Consider the following 15,066-nt stretch of genomic DNA (forward strand, 5'->3'; position numbering starts at 1 on the left):
ATGATAGGTAATAAATAGCCTGGCAACTATATATAACTGTATAACTGTCTTATGAAAGTTGGAGACCCTTGTAATCAAGTAATAAGTGCACTTTTTTAGAGATAGCTTTTAAATATTTCATTAAAATATAAGATGATTTAACAAAACGTTATTTTTGAATCGTAACAACAGACTGGCCTGCTTATAGGATTAAACATATCTTCCGAAATCTGTTGAAAAAGAAACTTCTGGTGCACATTATTTTGAACTATTCATTTATCTTTAACATATAAAACATTTATTTTTAATTACATTATTTAATTGACTTACATAACGAAATAGTAATATGCGGTGGGAAAAATGAATAACCAGATTACTTTCAAGTATTCGTCAAGTCTTGTAAATAAGGTTTCCGAATCTCCGTAGCTGAAAGCATTTACTAGTTTTTTAGATCAATAATGTAGCCATGAAACTAACAGATATATTTTTTTTTTTTTCGATGTGAATCCTCGACACGTCACGTTAGAATGTATTAAATGTTGTACAATCTTTTATTTATATATTAAGGTCAGTGAACGCACAATGCACGTATTATATAAAATGCATTCTAGCTTAAGAAAATATCATTGCATTATAAAGTGTTACCACCTAGATCAATAAAGTTGCACATAAAATGCGATAAGATACCAACACAATTTGCCTTATGGCTTAGAAAGAGTGTTAATTGAAAAAAATTATTCGCGAATTGTCCATAGAAAAGAGAGAGTATTTCGCATTCTCTCATTCTTTTTAAGTAATCGTAAAGTTATAAAGTTCATACTTACGCTACTGTTTTTATTCAACAACGGTGCTACAATTTTCAAAACGTACCTACCATTGTACTTGAGTCAATTATTCTCAGAGGCACGTCTTACCTGCAACCAGCAAAACTCTCTAGTTTTATATTGAAAAAGTAAAAGTTGGTCTGAGATAATAGTTAATCTGATCAACAATTAGTCTGAAATAGCAGATGTTTCTGGAAACTTTTCTTCTTAGTTCCGTCAATCCTTGAATGGAACTGAATGCATTTCATTTATATGAGCGAGTTCTACGTGGCAACCTGTTCCTAATACGAAGTCAAAAACCTTAATGGCTCACTTAAACAATCTCCATTCGCTTTTCAGAAAGCGGTATGCAAAACTGATTTTTTTTAGTTATGGGAATTAAAATTTGCTATCCTAAAGTAGCATGATCTTACACAAGTTGTATTTCCAAAGAGGAATAAACGAAAAAGTTGAAATCAAAAAAAAGTTATTCTAATCCTTCAAACCTTCTAATTTAAAGGTAAACTTTTACCGAACATCAGAAGCCAATATGGATAGCAATATTTGTAATTCAAGAACTCGTAAACCATTTTTGATGATGTAACCGTGCAATAATTTTAGTGATTTTAAAAAGGTTCATTGCTCTCGTTGAAGGGGACTCAATGTCTCAGCTGTTTCTACTCCATCACTCTGTTCTCTTTGCTCTTTTTCCTTTTTTAGGTGCAATTTATAATGTCTATTCATATTGCTTTTGACATTAAAGGCTTTCCCACATTTAGGCCACTTGCAGAGATACGGCCTGTCCCCAGTATGTACAAACATGTGCGGAAGCAAAGAACTAGATCTAGTCACTGTTTTACCACAGATTGGACATTGATTTTTTTTCTTCACCTTTTTGGTCCAAACTTGGTTATCTGCCGGTATTAAGCCGTTATTAGAAGTGAAAATTCCATTTTGGTATGAAAGTGGCGAATTAGCATAACCACAACTTTGAATTGGAGTCAAGTACACTGGTTGGACATTAGAACTATATCTGTAATGTGGTGGTATATTCAAAGATTGTTGAAATATGGGACCTGCCATCAATTGATTATTTTGAAAAGCTACATTGTCACAATCTAAATCACCATTCATGCCATATTTTGAAGAATTTGATGTTTGTTGCAGACTGTTCTCAATAAAACCTACCATAGCATTGCTTTGGCTCAAATTTTGTTCATTAAGTAAACCTGTCGTATTGTTCGCAATATAGGCCGGTAAGTGAGAGCCTACAACATGACATTGATCAATTGATTGATAGACTGTAGGTGAAGGATAAATTAAAAATGGAGAAAAAGAGGTTGCTCTTCTGATTAGCTTATTATCTAATAGGCCAGTATTATCAAGCGAAAGCATATTACCGCGTCGAGTCTGATCGAATCCATTAGCGTTATAATATTTCTCGCTAGCAGCTCCATACGCTAAATGCTGTGCTGCTTGCATTTCAGAGGGATTATTTACAGGATGTAATAACGTTGGTTTGTGTAACCCATTAGATAAGGTAATGGCTTGTTGATTTTCAATCGATTCATATGCTTTTCCCGCTATTGGAAGAGACTGTCGTCCCAAGCCCAGTTTTTCGGAGACTGTCGATTCAGAAAAAGATCTATTATTTGTTACAAGTCTAGGTAAGTCAATATGATTATCAAATTCTTCCGTTTTATGATCTTGGTAAATACTGAAACTTTTCGCTGGTAACTGTGTCTTCTCTAAGACAGGTTTGACAATGGAACTTTTAGTCAATGGGTCTGATTCATCATTCAATATCGTTGGACCATTAACTAGATAATTAAGAGAACCTTTTTCTGATTTCAAATTCTCATCATTATGTATCCTAGTCATGACTCCTTTTCTTCTATTTTCGTTTTCCTGTCTTGCGCTTTCTCTTTCAAGGTGGATAAAAAAAGAAGGTAGCTATTAATTTCTGTCTGAAATGGCAGTTGATACAAGAAGTATTCGGACTTGGCTTTCAACGTAAGTGTACACACGGGCACTATATTCTAGTTTCCTTCTAACAATCAAATGGCTTCGTAAAGTATACTAGACTTTTCTTCTAAAAAAGAGATTGGAGAATGGAAAATTGGTATGCTGTCTAATGTTTCAAAGCAATATTAAGCGCTGTTGAAATTTATGGAAATTATTCTCAGTTACTTTAGATCAAACTGTAGTACAAATATAGTCTCAAAATAAAAAAAAAAAATAGGAACAAAAACTAATGATTAATGGATTATTGCATATGAGGGCCTTCCTAGAATTTATGGAAGAATGACTTATATCAGAAGAAGTCTCTCTTTCACTTCTTTCCTAATAATCCTATTTTTTTTTTTTGTATCAATTTATTTTAGCACTAAGTTGCCTTTGTTGCAGCTAGTAATCTCTTTATTAAGTTGACCTCTTCTCGATATTTATATTCTATTATGAAGGGAAATTTTGATCCTTGGCATAATAAGATATAAACAGTGCCTTCTTTTAAGGCTTTTTTCTTAACTTTTAGAGGCCTCAAAAAATCCGGTATTTTTTCTTGCCTAGTGTCTTCTAGCAAGATCTCTAATGTCTGTATGTATGGCTCTCTGTGCCTACTCTATAACTCTGAAAGGTATTACTATTAAAGTTAAAGGCAGCAAGGTTGACATTTTACAGCACAGATATGTCCGTCCTTATTACAAATCCGTGTCAGAAGAGACAGCAAGAGAAAGAGAAAAGTATTGCCTAGTATTCAGGATCGTGGGGTTCATTCTTAATGCTATCGAAAAGAGAAAAGCATAAAAACACACTTCAGCAAAAAGAAAGAAATAAAATAACTTGACAGAAGATTCAATTAGTTACATGATAAATAAAGAGTAAAAAATCAAACGATTTGTAGAGCTGTCTCTGTAGAGCTACATGTTTATTTTCCAAGTATTTGTATCCTAGAAAAGATGCATCTTCTGTTTTTTTACTGTTAATGGTTGCATGTTTTCCATGCTTTTTCATGATTTTTTTCTTTATTTCTTTTCCTATAGCAAACCCTCTCAGTATGAATAAGGACTACTAGGAATTCTTCGCGAATGTTAATCACGCACATTTTATTTACTCGATTAGACTACTTAAAGTCGCACGGGGGTAGGCACGCAGGGAAAAAAAGTAGTAAATGCGCGTCAAAAGAAGGAGGGGGGGAGGATTAAACGTGAAGCATGTAGAATTTGATTGAAGTCTTAAACAAGTCTGAGGTATCTTTAAACAATAGAATGTTGCAACGGCTACAATTCACTGCATATCGCATAACGCGATTATTAAACATATTGTTTTCTTTTTCAATTCATTTCTGCTCCATACTTGACGTTGTATGTTAGATCGTTCATTTCTGTAACTTCGTCAGTTTCTAATAAGAAATTGACTTTCCTTCCATTTTCCTTATTGCGATTCAAAGATGGTACTCAACTGTTCTTGAGTATTTTCTTTCGCAATTCCACTGGAAGCTTCTACGATTATATAATTGTAAAGAAATGGAAAGTTTAAAATTTATACTTCTTTTTCTCTCTAAAACTTAGCTTTAGCACTAAGCCATGCTGCACTTGATTTTGCTTGACTGCAGCAAGCGAGCTATTGCCTAAATAGTACATATATTCTGTGACATCTCTTACATCTAACTACTTACGCTACATATTGAAACAGAATGTAAAATATTGCAACTTGTCGTGTATTTTGCATCTTAGAATTTATTCTATTCGCATGCATAAATTCTCAGTACGCCATCTTCAGTTTCTAATCCGAGGAGTAGGTAATACTTGCGATACTTGCTTACAAAATTATTACTAAACTAAGCAACAACTCCAAAAACACGGCCGCTATACTCCATGTAAACAAAGGAGGGGATGGAAGCAATCTAATTTTTGTTGGATATAATCCACCAAATATAATAGCTATCGGACTCTTTTCATGCTTTCCTTGTTTTTTTAACATCTCATCGTAGATATTATTATTTGCATCAACATTCCAGAATGCTTTGAGCGCTGCTATCTGTGGATGCAATTTAAAACATGCCTGTTCTCTTCATCCTTTTTTTTGGTAAGGAGGGAACGTAGGTTAGTTCACCATGTGAAACGAAGACAGCAAAAGTTAAAGTACGAAAAGAGTAACCGACTGCTTCTTTTTACGCAGAGCTAATAGTATGTCATTGTGCTCTTGTTTTCTATAACTCATCCGAAAAAAAATCGTTTTGGAATAATTAATTATGCAGCTCCTTGCAATCAGGATCGTAAACATGGCTAAAGTAAGTTCGATGATAAGTACCAAGTAATATCATTTTTAAGTTTCGTTTATTACAACTTGATAAGAGCTGTTAAATTGTTATTCTCTTTGTCTTGCATTTGCTTAGCGGTCTTTTTTCAATTCTAAGAAGAATATACGCTAAACTGAGGTGCGGTATCCTCTTTAGTGTCGAAGTTAATTAATTTTAAGAGATCAGTGGCAAGAAAAGAAAAAAATATGAGAAAAAAGTTAAAAAATAAAAGAATGATATGCCCCATTCGAGCACATGAATTTTAATGGGGTTCAATAAAATTGTCTTTCTTTTTCCACTTTTCTGTCTTTATCCATGACATGTGAGCTTATAGGGGGCTGGAGTAAACTATATCAATGTAAATATTGGAACTAAAAAGCGAAGATAGAGATCCGTCTATTCGGGAAGTATCGTAAGTTCGATGGCAGTTGATGTAAAAAATAACATATGTCGAGCTGACCCACCATCCACGTGATTCAATGCTACTTCTTACGTCATGGAGAAAAAAAGGAGAAAAATTCAAAATGAGGCAACTGAAAAAAAGAGAGTGGGAAAAGATTTAGCTCAAAAATCAGAACGAGAGAGACTGAAAAAAAGAAAATATATGGGTTCCATGAGATGAGCTATCGACGGTGCAAACGAGAGAAGAATTTGGATTATTACTGAGTTACATTAAATGGAAAACATTGAGATATTTAACGGGTTCCTAAAGATAGTTAGTGATGAGTTTCCAAAAGAATTGAGGACAAAGGGCCAAAATTTAAAGAGGAAAATCTTGTATATAGCATCAGAGGATGAAGAAAATAAAGAAAGCGATTCTGTCATTAATGAACAAGATGATTTGACGAAATTTACTGAAGGCATTGGTTCTAAGTTGCTCGATAGTTTTTTGGAAATTTTAGATAACAATCTTGGCAATAAATATGAGAAGATTTCCCGAGAGATATACGATAATAATGATTCCTGGAAGAAGAACAAATTAGTTGAAATGAAGAGTCCAGGATTGATTTACGTTAGTTATTGGAAAGAAGAAGCAGAAAAGAAAACCTGCGCTTTATTTTTATCATTTATGTTAACCGAGGAGGATTTTGTTGTAGATGACATAAGAAAATTCAGTGTGATATACCTGTATGAAATCCAATTGATCGAGAAATATAGAGGCTGTCAATTGGGTACAAGATTAATCAAAGGACTTTCAAATGTTTGTCAAATTGCGCAAGTTAAGATACGACCAGCTTTCCCACTGATTGGTATTCAGCTGACCGTATTTAGTGATAATAAGAGAGCTATTAAATTTTACGAGAGGATTGGAATGAAATTCACCTATGGGTCACCAAAAGACGAGGTTGATAAGATTGAGAGTAGGAAAACAAGAACTTCGGTTAATAGGAAGACTTTGAAAGTGGTTCGAAAGCCTATTTATTATCTGCTATATTTACCTGTGTAAGCATAGAAAAAAATGTCTCTTTATGGAGTCTTTTATAGTGAAAGATGAGACGGAATAAGCAAAATCCAGGGGAAGAATGTAGAAGAATTTAGCTGCGCGTTTGTATTGATCTTCTGAAAGTTGCTTCTCTAGGAGATAATGATAAGTACATTCTTCCGGATGGCACATGATTTCGTAATGCACGATCGATCAAAATTTTATTACGCTCAAGACTTGTTAATTCCGACAGAGTATCTCTTTCGATGATTCGTTTATTTCTGGAGATTTAAGAATTGATTAATATATTTTTCACGGAAAAAAGAGATATGCAAAAAACGACTAAATTCCAAATTATTAAACAATCTATTGTATTGAATACAATAGATTTTCCTATCGTTCGGTGGTAGCTTAAAATTCAGCTTTTTTCCTTTTTTCTTATAATTGTGTGTCCTCAACCCGAGAAAATGATGTGAAGGACCTTATGTGAGCCAAAATGGCCAATTTTAGGCTTTTTTTACCTCTCAAACTTCAAAGAAAAGGGTCAAACGAAGGAAAGATGACGGACATAAATTCAAGAAAAACCGGGCAGACTTTCTAGACAGCAAATGAAAGGGAACTTCGTTGTAGGATAACTTATCATATTGTAAGGAAATGGTTGTAAAAATAGAAATGAAACTAACGAAGAAGGGAACAGTGAGTTGGGTGAGATAGATAATGCCGACATCCCGAAAATTTCGATTGATGGGGGGGAGGGAGAAATACTGGGACCCTTATTGTCTTCAAGAAGGGTATGATATGATCACGTTTTTGAGGTTCTTTGCCAGTACTTGTTCGGGAGTCAGTTTATTTACTGAAATAAATCATCTAAAAAGAAAAATAGAACTTTTGCTTCATTCAAGATCTGTCTACCTGCCAATTGGATAGGAAGTAAGCCAAAAAATTTTAATTAGGAAGTGTCAGGCAAATACAGGTAAGAAAATGACGTGCACAGTATTTTCTACGGCTGTTTCTAATATCCCGAAGATCCGGGAAGTATAGTGCCTTATTTTCTCTTACCCTTTTTTTTTTTTTTTGTTACAATGATATAATCGATGTTGCGTCACGTTTCCTGTCATAATGGCCGTAGATGAATCAATACAGCCTGGAGGCTGGAGAAAAGGGGGAAGAAAAAAAAAGGGCGAATCAAGTTAGAGGGAGCTGTAAGAAAAGCCGCAGCGTAAATTATTGGCGTGGCTGTGCGGTGCGGTGCGGTGATATCTACCGCTCACAGAGTTCTTCCAAGCCTAAAAAATTTCCGTAGTCTTATTTTTTCTCTCACATTGTCAGTTAAATCTAATATCCGGATGCGTTCTGCGAAGAGCTGTCAAATGAGAAGTATCGGTTGCATATGAAAATGACACGTACCTCTTCTCTCCACTGGATTTTCTTAGATTAAACAAAAGGACAAAATTCAAAACGGAAGAATGTGCGTAGTGCGGACACTCGTCATGACATGATAGACGGCCATTTTGTCCGTGCTCGTGGCTACAATTTTTTTTCCCAGGTGTTGACACGCTTTCCCTTAGCCCTCTCGATCGGTACCAATAATTTGAATTGTCCCATGGACAAAAATGACAGCGTAAATAAACAGAAAATTGGCAACTGAACGAACGCTTTTTTTCACTTTTATTTTGGTAGATTATCAGGAAAAATAACTTATTCTCCTGTTTTTCCCTGCGGACGAAGAATGGATGCGCAGAGAAAATCGACTGACAGATTGAGCGGCCGTCCGTGGGGGAGATGAAGTAAGAGACAGATGGACAGGCGGACAGACAGTAGTAGCGGTGAGGGTACAATGGGAACGAAAAATGAAAATATAGAGAACTTTTAAAATGGAATGGGGGCGAGACTTCGAAGAAAAGTGAAGCAAAGAAATCAAAGTACCAACAATCGAAAAAAGAGACAACTAGGAATAGAGATGCGCATTAAAACAAGGAAGAGATGGTTGAACTGAAAAGTAAACAAATTTTTTGGCCGATTACCAAAAGAAAAAAATTGTAAAAGGCAAATTCGGATTATCGCAAATAGTAATAACAGTAAGCAATTGAATCAATATAATACAATTTTTAAAATGATTTTCATTATGAATTGATTGGACAATCATAATTTTTGATAAAATGGTTGCTTAGAACAGCAACAGACTTACTAATTTATTGGGGATTTATGAATCAATATTATTTCAGTTCCTTCATTGGTCACTTAGTTGCTTTCTCGTATGAGATTCATTCACTCCCTTTCTTTCTCTGAAGGTCCTTTGAGGGAAAAATAGCAAATGAACATTTGGAGTTCAATTCTATTACATTACTGGAAAACTAATAGTAATGGTAGTAAAGATAAACAAACAATTAATTAGTAGTAACCTATTTCTATTATCTCTCTCTCTCTCTCCCTCTCTTTTTTTATCATTTCAATGAAGTCCAATTCGGTTTCAAATTTCCTTAAATTGGCAATACTGACCGACGCTTTTATTTCATAAAATTGGAAATTTATACTTGAAGTCTTAATTTTCCTTTAACCTTTTTTTCTTCTTAGCCTCTCTTTGTTCACTTTTCTTCATATATCGGTGTTTCTTCCCGTTCAAAAATTAGACATAAAACTCAAATCTCTCTTCAATTATTATTTGAGAACAATTATATTTTCTACTTGCAAGATACGGAAAAACAAGTTTAACCAAGTTGAAGAAAACCCAATCTTACATTAGTCAAAACTTTTAGAAACATCGGTTAAATCAATTTTTAGTCTACTTTTTCTTTCTACCTCTTCAGAAAAAATTTCAGAATAAAAATCAGTTATACTAGGTACTGACACTGTGATTGGTTAATAAGATCACTACTATTTCAACTCCAACAAAGAGAAAATAGAGAAAGAAATTGAAGTAAAATTTTTTTTGAAGAGAACAAAAACAAGAGAAAGAACAAAAAAAGGTATCTTTCAAGACTGATCTTTTTTGTTTCTTCATATTGAAATCTTTCTCTAATATTTGTTATCTTCCCAAAAAGAAGAGGAGAAACTAAGAAGTAAAAAAGCAAAAGACATCTTCTCAATTAGATTCGATTGAATAAGTACAAATTTCTGAATTTTTTTCCCCTTTGATTGTGCGTTCCTGGTTTATATTTCCTCAAATTCATCTTTTTAATATGAATTATTGGAATAATCAATCTCCTCCAACTATAATCAAACCTGAATTAAGTTCAAATTTACTAGATCCATCCTTTAAAAATAGTGAAAATGCAAGCAAAAATAAAAGTAAAAAAAATAATAAAAATCATAATGATAACAGTCAAATGATAATTAAACCTAATAATGATTGTTCTCCTAACAATAATATAGCTACTACTGTCCCAAATACAGCGGTAGCAACAAATATAGTTCCCGCTTACCCATATAACCATAATAATTATAACTATATTCCAAATACTCAGTATTACTATAATCCCAATAATCTCTATAATCAACACTATTTGCAAAATAGACAATATCCATTACAACAACAGCAACAGTTCCCTCAGCAATTTTATCCATCAAATATTCCTGTACAACAACATCAACCACAAAAGAATAATGACCAAAATGCAATTCATAATTCTTTGATGAATAACAAAAAATTCAACAGGCCATCAGTATCAAATATACAAGATACGCAAACTTCTGGTTCTAACATTAACATCGCTGCTACAGCAACTACTAACAGAACAAATCTAGTGGCAAATAATGATCAAATGAATAGTAGTAATAATATAGCCAACACTTCTCCATTCATATATCATTGGGGCCCTATTAATACCAGCAAAAATATCAGTGAACTTCAAGATAGTAATCCTTACTCAAGTACTCAACCATTCATAATACAGAGACAATTTTATAATGATCTTCCTTATGCTAATAATCAAAGGCCTCACGTGTATCAATTGTCTTCTCAGCAACCTTTGTATTCTTCTACAATTCCATTCACTGTCAGTGGCAATGATACTCAACCCAATGCTAGTAGTACCAGTACTGTGCCAGCAAAACAAGATATACTAATACAGGAAAAGAAACATAGCATGCATAGCATCGAAAGCAAGCCCAATGAGTCAAAATATAGAAACGACGCCAATAGCAGCAAAGATAACAACGATAGTAATAATGCTGGTGGTAATGGTGACAATACTGACAATAGTAGTAATGTTATTGGTGGCAATTTAACTTTAATTCATAGTTGTCATCTTTGTGAAAAGTCCTTTAGAAGAAAATCTTGGTTAAAGAGACATCTATTGTCACATTCAACAGAAAGACAGTTTCTTTGTCCCTGGTGTCTTTCAAGGCACAAACGTAAAGACAATCTTTTACAGCATATGAAACTAAAGCATTCAAACTATCTTGTAATAGAATTGAAGAAAAATAATGCAGTATTTAGTTGCGTTAATGGTGGTAATAGAGAAAAACTTAATGATACCGACGATATCAGAAATCTTATATCTCTTGGGGTAATAAATAAAGATGATGTCAAGAAAGTTATCAACAAACTAATCGATAACCATAATAGTAATAGTAATGATAATAATGATAATGATAAGGGTGCTGCTGATTCTCACAATAGCAATAGTAATAATAGTAATATTCCGGGATAATACCAAATTGATTAATAGTTGTTATTTATATAGAAGGTATAAAAAATGTAAAATATCATAACATTTCTCTAACGACAGCTTCATGTGGGAAATCAGTGTCAGTTGGATTTTTAATAATATTGGTGTTTTGAAATTCTTGTTTTTTAAAAGCAGCGATACCATAACTTGCGCAAGAAACTGTTAAACAAATTGCTACTACTATTAAACTTGTAGCCATTAAGATTATAGAACAATATTGTATTATGGCCATTACAAGATAAAAGACACACCTGTAGCCATTAGTTTCAAATCTTTTGATAAATTCAACAAAATTATCAGATAATGGGCAAATCTTCAAAAGGAAGGGAATTTCAATGAATAAAATTATTAGCCCTTGAATAATACTTATAATACCAAATGCAATTACTGCATTGACGTGGAATAAATTAGATATCCCTAGTGCAATACACAATATGATATTAATGTAACCGAACCATCTACCGTAGACACTAAAATTGAAGCTTTTAAGATCTTTAACTATGCCGGCAACGTTTATGAATTGTTTGATGCTTAATGCCATTTTTTTTCTAATTGAGTTGAATCTTGTGTACTCCTGTTTGTATGCAAATGATTAATTGAATTAGTCTATCTTCTTTCAACAAAGCACTCAATGAGTTTATTTAAATAGAGGTATAGTTTCTTTGTCAAGACCGCCTCATTTCTGTGCTAAGTGTTTTTTTTTCCTTCTCTCATCGAAAAAGATAAGCGAGGATGAAGGCTACGTAGTCAGCCACCTATGCCATTACCCGGTGGCATGTATAATGCTATCGCTATATGGTGCCAGGAACAGTAATAACAAAAATACCAGTAATAAAAATGGTGTTGCTTGATTAAAATAAGCGCGTCTAATTAATGAGCAATATTTCCGTTTATTAATTTACGACTATTGTTACCAGATTTTCGTTTAATTAATTTTTTGGTGATTTTCATTACTGTAATATTTCGGCGTCACGGTCTTTTAACGCCATCTTTTTTAAATTTCTTCTCTCAGCCTCTACCAGTCAAAAAGTAAACGACACATACAGGTTCAATATCAGTTATATCATAGTCGTATTAAAATTGAAATCAGAGGATGTGGCAGAAAAGGAGGTCATCTTCGTGAGTACCACTTGGTATCCCTGGGTGATGGGGAAAAAAATTGCGCAAGCCCGGAATCGAACCGGGGGCCCAACGATGGCAACGTTGGATTTTACCACTAAACCACTTGCGCCTATGTTTGTTGAAGTTTGAATATTTAAGGGTAATTGAAAAAAAATGATAAAGGAAAATAACCTCTACTCCACTGTTGGACATTTTTCTCCGGCCTTCAAGATAAAACTCTTCTAGAACATTACATTCTTCGTCTTGTTTCCCCCATCACACGGGGTCATCACAGCATCTCACTGACCCTGTGTCTTCATATACTGTTAGTTTTCTACTATTCAGAGTGCGTTCATGTATGATTTACGTGGACGACACTCAAGTACCTTCTTTTTGTTCTACGCGCGTAATAAAACATGCTCATTCGTATGAAACCTTATCTAGCAACTGTATAATTTATTTATACATGCGATTTGCCAATGATGAGGTTGAACTTTTAAATCTTGGCTTGATCTCAGTGACATCTTTCGGGAGAAACGTACGTACGAAGTCTTGGATAATCCTCGCATCGTGAGAATTACAAGAGGCTAAGAGCAGCAGCGGAGATGTCTTCTCTCTTCCTCTTTTTTCTTGCCGTCTATTTCGGTGAGAGTTCACAAAAGTCGAATGCGATGAAATAAACAAAACAAATATATAAATAAGGAAGAAAAAAGATACAGGTTAATCATTGATACATTTCAAAGCAGAAGACGTAATAGCTGCTCACAAAAGAACAACGGATTAATAACAAAAACCATGTTGACTCAAATAATTACAGGAAATGCCTTGAATTTCATAGGTATCAATAGTTTGGTTAAAACTACAGCAATTTCCACCAATAACATTTTATTCAGATACTTATCTACCACGAAAAGATCTGTTAAAGATAAAAAATTAACTTTAAATCAATTAAAGAAACAAAAGTTGAAGGAAAATGGTCCAAAGAGACCATCATCGGCATATTTCAAATATTTTATGTCCATCAGAGATGATTTAGTCAGAGAAAATCCAAATGCTAAAGTGACAGAAATTGCAGCGTTAGGAGCTAAGAAATGGAATACTCTCAATGATTTTGAGAAGCAATCTCTCAGAGATAAATTTACTAGAGAATTGAGAGAGTATCAAGTCGCTAAAGGTAGATTTATTAAACAAAATTTACCACCAAAGAAGCCATTACCACCTTATGTTAGATTCACTCAAGAAATTAGAGATTCTATTGTTAGAGAAAATCCAAATTTAACTTTTGGTGAAATTAGTCAAGTGATAAGTAACAAATGGTCGAATTTAAATAATACGGAAAAGGAAAAATATGTTAATCAATATAGGCATAATCTTCAAGATTGGAATTCAAAATATTTAAAATTTAATTGAATTTGCTGATTTAAAAAATTTAATCAATATATATACCTACATAACAAGTTTCTAACAATCTTTCCATATTAACCCATGGATGATATTTATTGAAAATGGCGGTCATGTCCACATTTTTTTTACAATTATTGAGTATAATTTCAATACCACCAGGATGATACTCCAAATAACGTGAAAGACTGTAGACTTTACCTTTATAAACACCCCAGAAATCCTCTTTTGATATTTGATGCCTCTGTAATATCTTCTTATTTATATTTATAGAAGGATTTCTTATTCTAAACAGTGGCACTCCATTTTCAATTAACCTCATCTGCTGATGTCCATTTATTCTTTGGAATTCAGAATCGACAAGCAATTCATTCACTCCAGTAATCAGCTCACCTCTACTACCTTTGGTCTGCACCAGGTTATTCCAATCCAGTTGACTGTACCCGGGCTTAAGTCTCACGCCTCTTCTACTGGGTGCAATCGGCTTGCTTACATTCAACCGGTTACTCTGCATACGATATTAATACTAACGATTTACGATCTGCCCAACTGAATTGATAAAAATCTTTGAAAGAGATGAGACATATAAATAGACGAGAGAAAGATCAAAAAAAAAAACAACTTTCACTCTTTACGTTTTTGCTTGTCTTTCAAGATTTCACTTTCATTAAATTTCTATGTACAGTTATATTTATCAGATGTATATGGCGATTAGTAATTAATTAATCAAAAAAATCATCTTCATCATCGCTATCGTTAGATTTGATGTTACGATTATCGTTATCAAATTCCAGATTGTTATGATCTTTTCTGTTGAAAATGATTTTATTGCTTTGATTTCTTTGATCACTTTGTGATATATTATTTAGAATTGATACAATTTCATTTTCGCTAACTTTATGGCGTAATTGACCTGAACCTATAAGTTGTTTTAAGTAAGATTCCACGGCCAAGGCTCTGTCCGGCTTCACAAGGGCAACTCTTTGTAATCTTTCCATAGCGTTAGATTCTAAAAATGGCACCAATGAAGAACCGATGGATTCAGCACTACTTCTTGAATTTTCAGTACGACTGCCACTACCACCGTTAGTACTGCTACTACCGCCACCGTTTTTAAGCTGTTGTAATCTAGCTTCTCTTAAAGCCTGTAATTCAGCATCCATCTCTCACTAATCCCGTTCTCTTTCTGCAACTCAGCCACTTGAACCAACAACACAAGACGTTGTACAATGTAATCTTCCTTTCTGATCCATAATTCATCAATTAATATGCAGTTCAAATTTTCGATATAACTGACAAGATACGCGGTAAACGTTTAGAATGATTTTACGGGTATATCTGAAATTTTTTTTCTTAGTAGTTGAATCAAGTCAAACCATATAAAATACA

General features: G+C 33.6%; 7 protein-coding genes and 1 non-coding gene across 8 annotated transcripts; 3 read left to right on the forward strand and 5 right to left on the reverse strand.

Moving 5' to 3' along the window:
* Window positions 1–1,418: 1,418 nt before the first annotated feature.
* Window positions 1,419–2,663, reverse strand: KAFR0A01840 (uncharacterized protein; the record flags this gene model as incomplete). The annotated part of the gene is made up of 1 exon (XM_003954708.1): window positions 1,419–2,663. One exon carries the CDS (start codon window positions 2,661–2,663, stop codon window positions 1,419–1,421), a length of 1,245 nt encoding a protein of 414 aa, XP_003954757.1.
* A 3,095-nt stretch (window positions 2,664–5,758) lies between these two features.
* NAT4 (N-terminal L-serine N(alpha)-acetyltransferase NatD) lies at window positions 5,759–6,529 on the forward strand (the record flags this gene model as incomplete). Its single annotated transcript, XM_003954709.1, has 1 exon — window positions 5,759–6,529. One exon carries the CDS (start codon window positions 5,759–5,761, stop codon window positions 6,527–6,529), a length of 771 nt encoding a protein of 256 aa, XP_003954758.1.
* A 3,155-nt stretch (window positions 6,530–9,684) lies between these two features.
* Window positions 9,685–11,157, forward strand: MOT3 (Mot3p; the record flags this gene model as incomplete). The annotated part of the gene is made up of 1 exon (XM_003954710.1): window positions 9,685–11,157. One exon carries the CDS (start codon window positions 9,685–9,687, stop codon window positions 11,155–11,157), a length of 1,473 nt encoding a protein of 490 aa, XP_003954759.1.
* A 55-nt stretch (window positions 11,158–11,212) lies between these two features.
* Window positions 11,213–11,716, reverse strand: TVP18 (Tvp18p; the record flags this gene model as incomplete). Its single annotated transcript, XM_003954711.1, has 1 exon — window positions 11,213–11,716. One exon carries the CDS (start codon window positions 11,714–11,716, stop codon window positions 11,213–11,215), a length of 504 nt encoding a protein of 167 aa, XP_003954760.1.
* A 619-nt stretch (window positions 11,717–12,335) lies between these two features.
* KAFR0Atrna1G lies at window positions 12,336–12,406 on the reverse strand. Its single transcript has one exon. It is a non-coding gene; the product is annotated as a tRNA-Gly (tRNA).
* A 665-nt stretch (window positions 12,407–13,071) lies between these two features.
* On the forward strand, window positions 13,072–13,686 carry ABF2 (DNA-binding protein ABF2; the record flags this gene model as incomplete). The annotated part of the gene is made up of 1 exon (XM_003954712.1): window positions 13,072–13,686. The coding sequence occupies one exon, from the start codon at window positions 13,072–13,074 to the stop codon at window positions 13,684–13,686; it is 615 nt and encodes a 204-aa protein (XP_003954761.1).
* A 19-nt stretch (window positions 13,687–13,705) lies between these two features.
* Window positions 13,706–14,191, reverse strand: IRC21 (Irc21p; the record flags this gene model as incomplete). Its single annotated transcript, XM_003954713.1, has 1 exon — window positions 13,706–14,191. One exon carries the CDS (start codon window positions 14,189–14,191, stop codon window positions 13,706–13,708), a length of 486 nt encoding a protein of 161 aa, XP_003954762.1.
* Window positions 14,192–14,399: 208 nt separating this feature from the next.
* Window positions 14,400–14,840, reverse strand: SDD2 (Sdd2p; the record flags this gene model as incomplete). Its single annotated transcript, XM_003954714.1, has 1 exon — window positions 14,400–14,840. One exon carries the CDS (start codon window positions 14,838–14,840, stop codon window positions 14,400–14,402), a length of 441 nt encoding a protein of 146 aa, XP_003954763.1.
* Window positions 14,841–15,066: the final 226 nt, after the last annotated feature.

Source organism: Kazachstania africana, chromosome 1 (genome assembly GCF_000304475.1).
Source record: "Kazachstania africana CBS 2517 chromosome 1, complete genome".
NCBI lineage: Eukaryota > Fungi > Ascomycota > Saccharomycetes > Saccharomycetales > Saccharomycetaceae > Kazachstania > Kazachstania africana.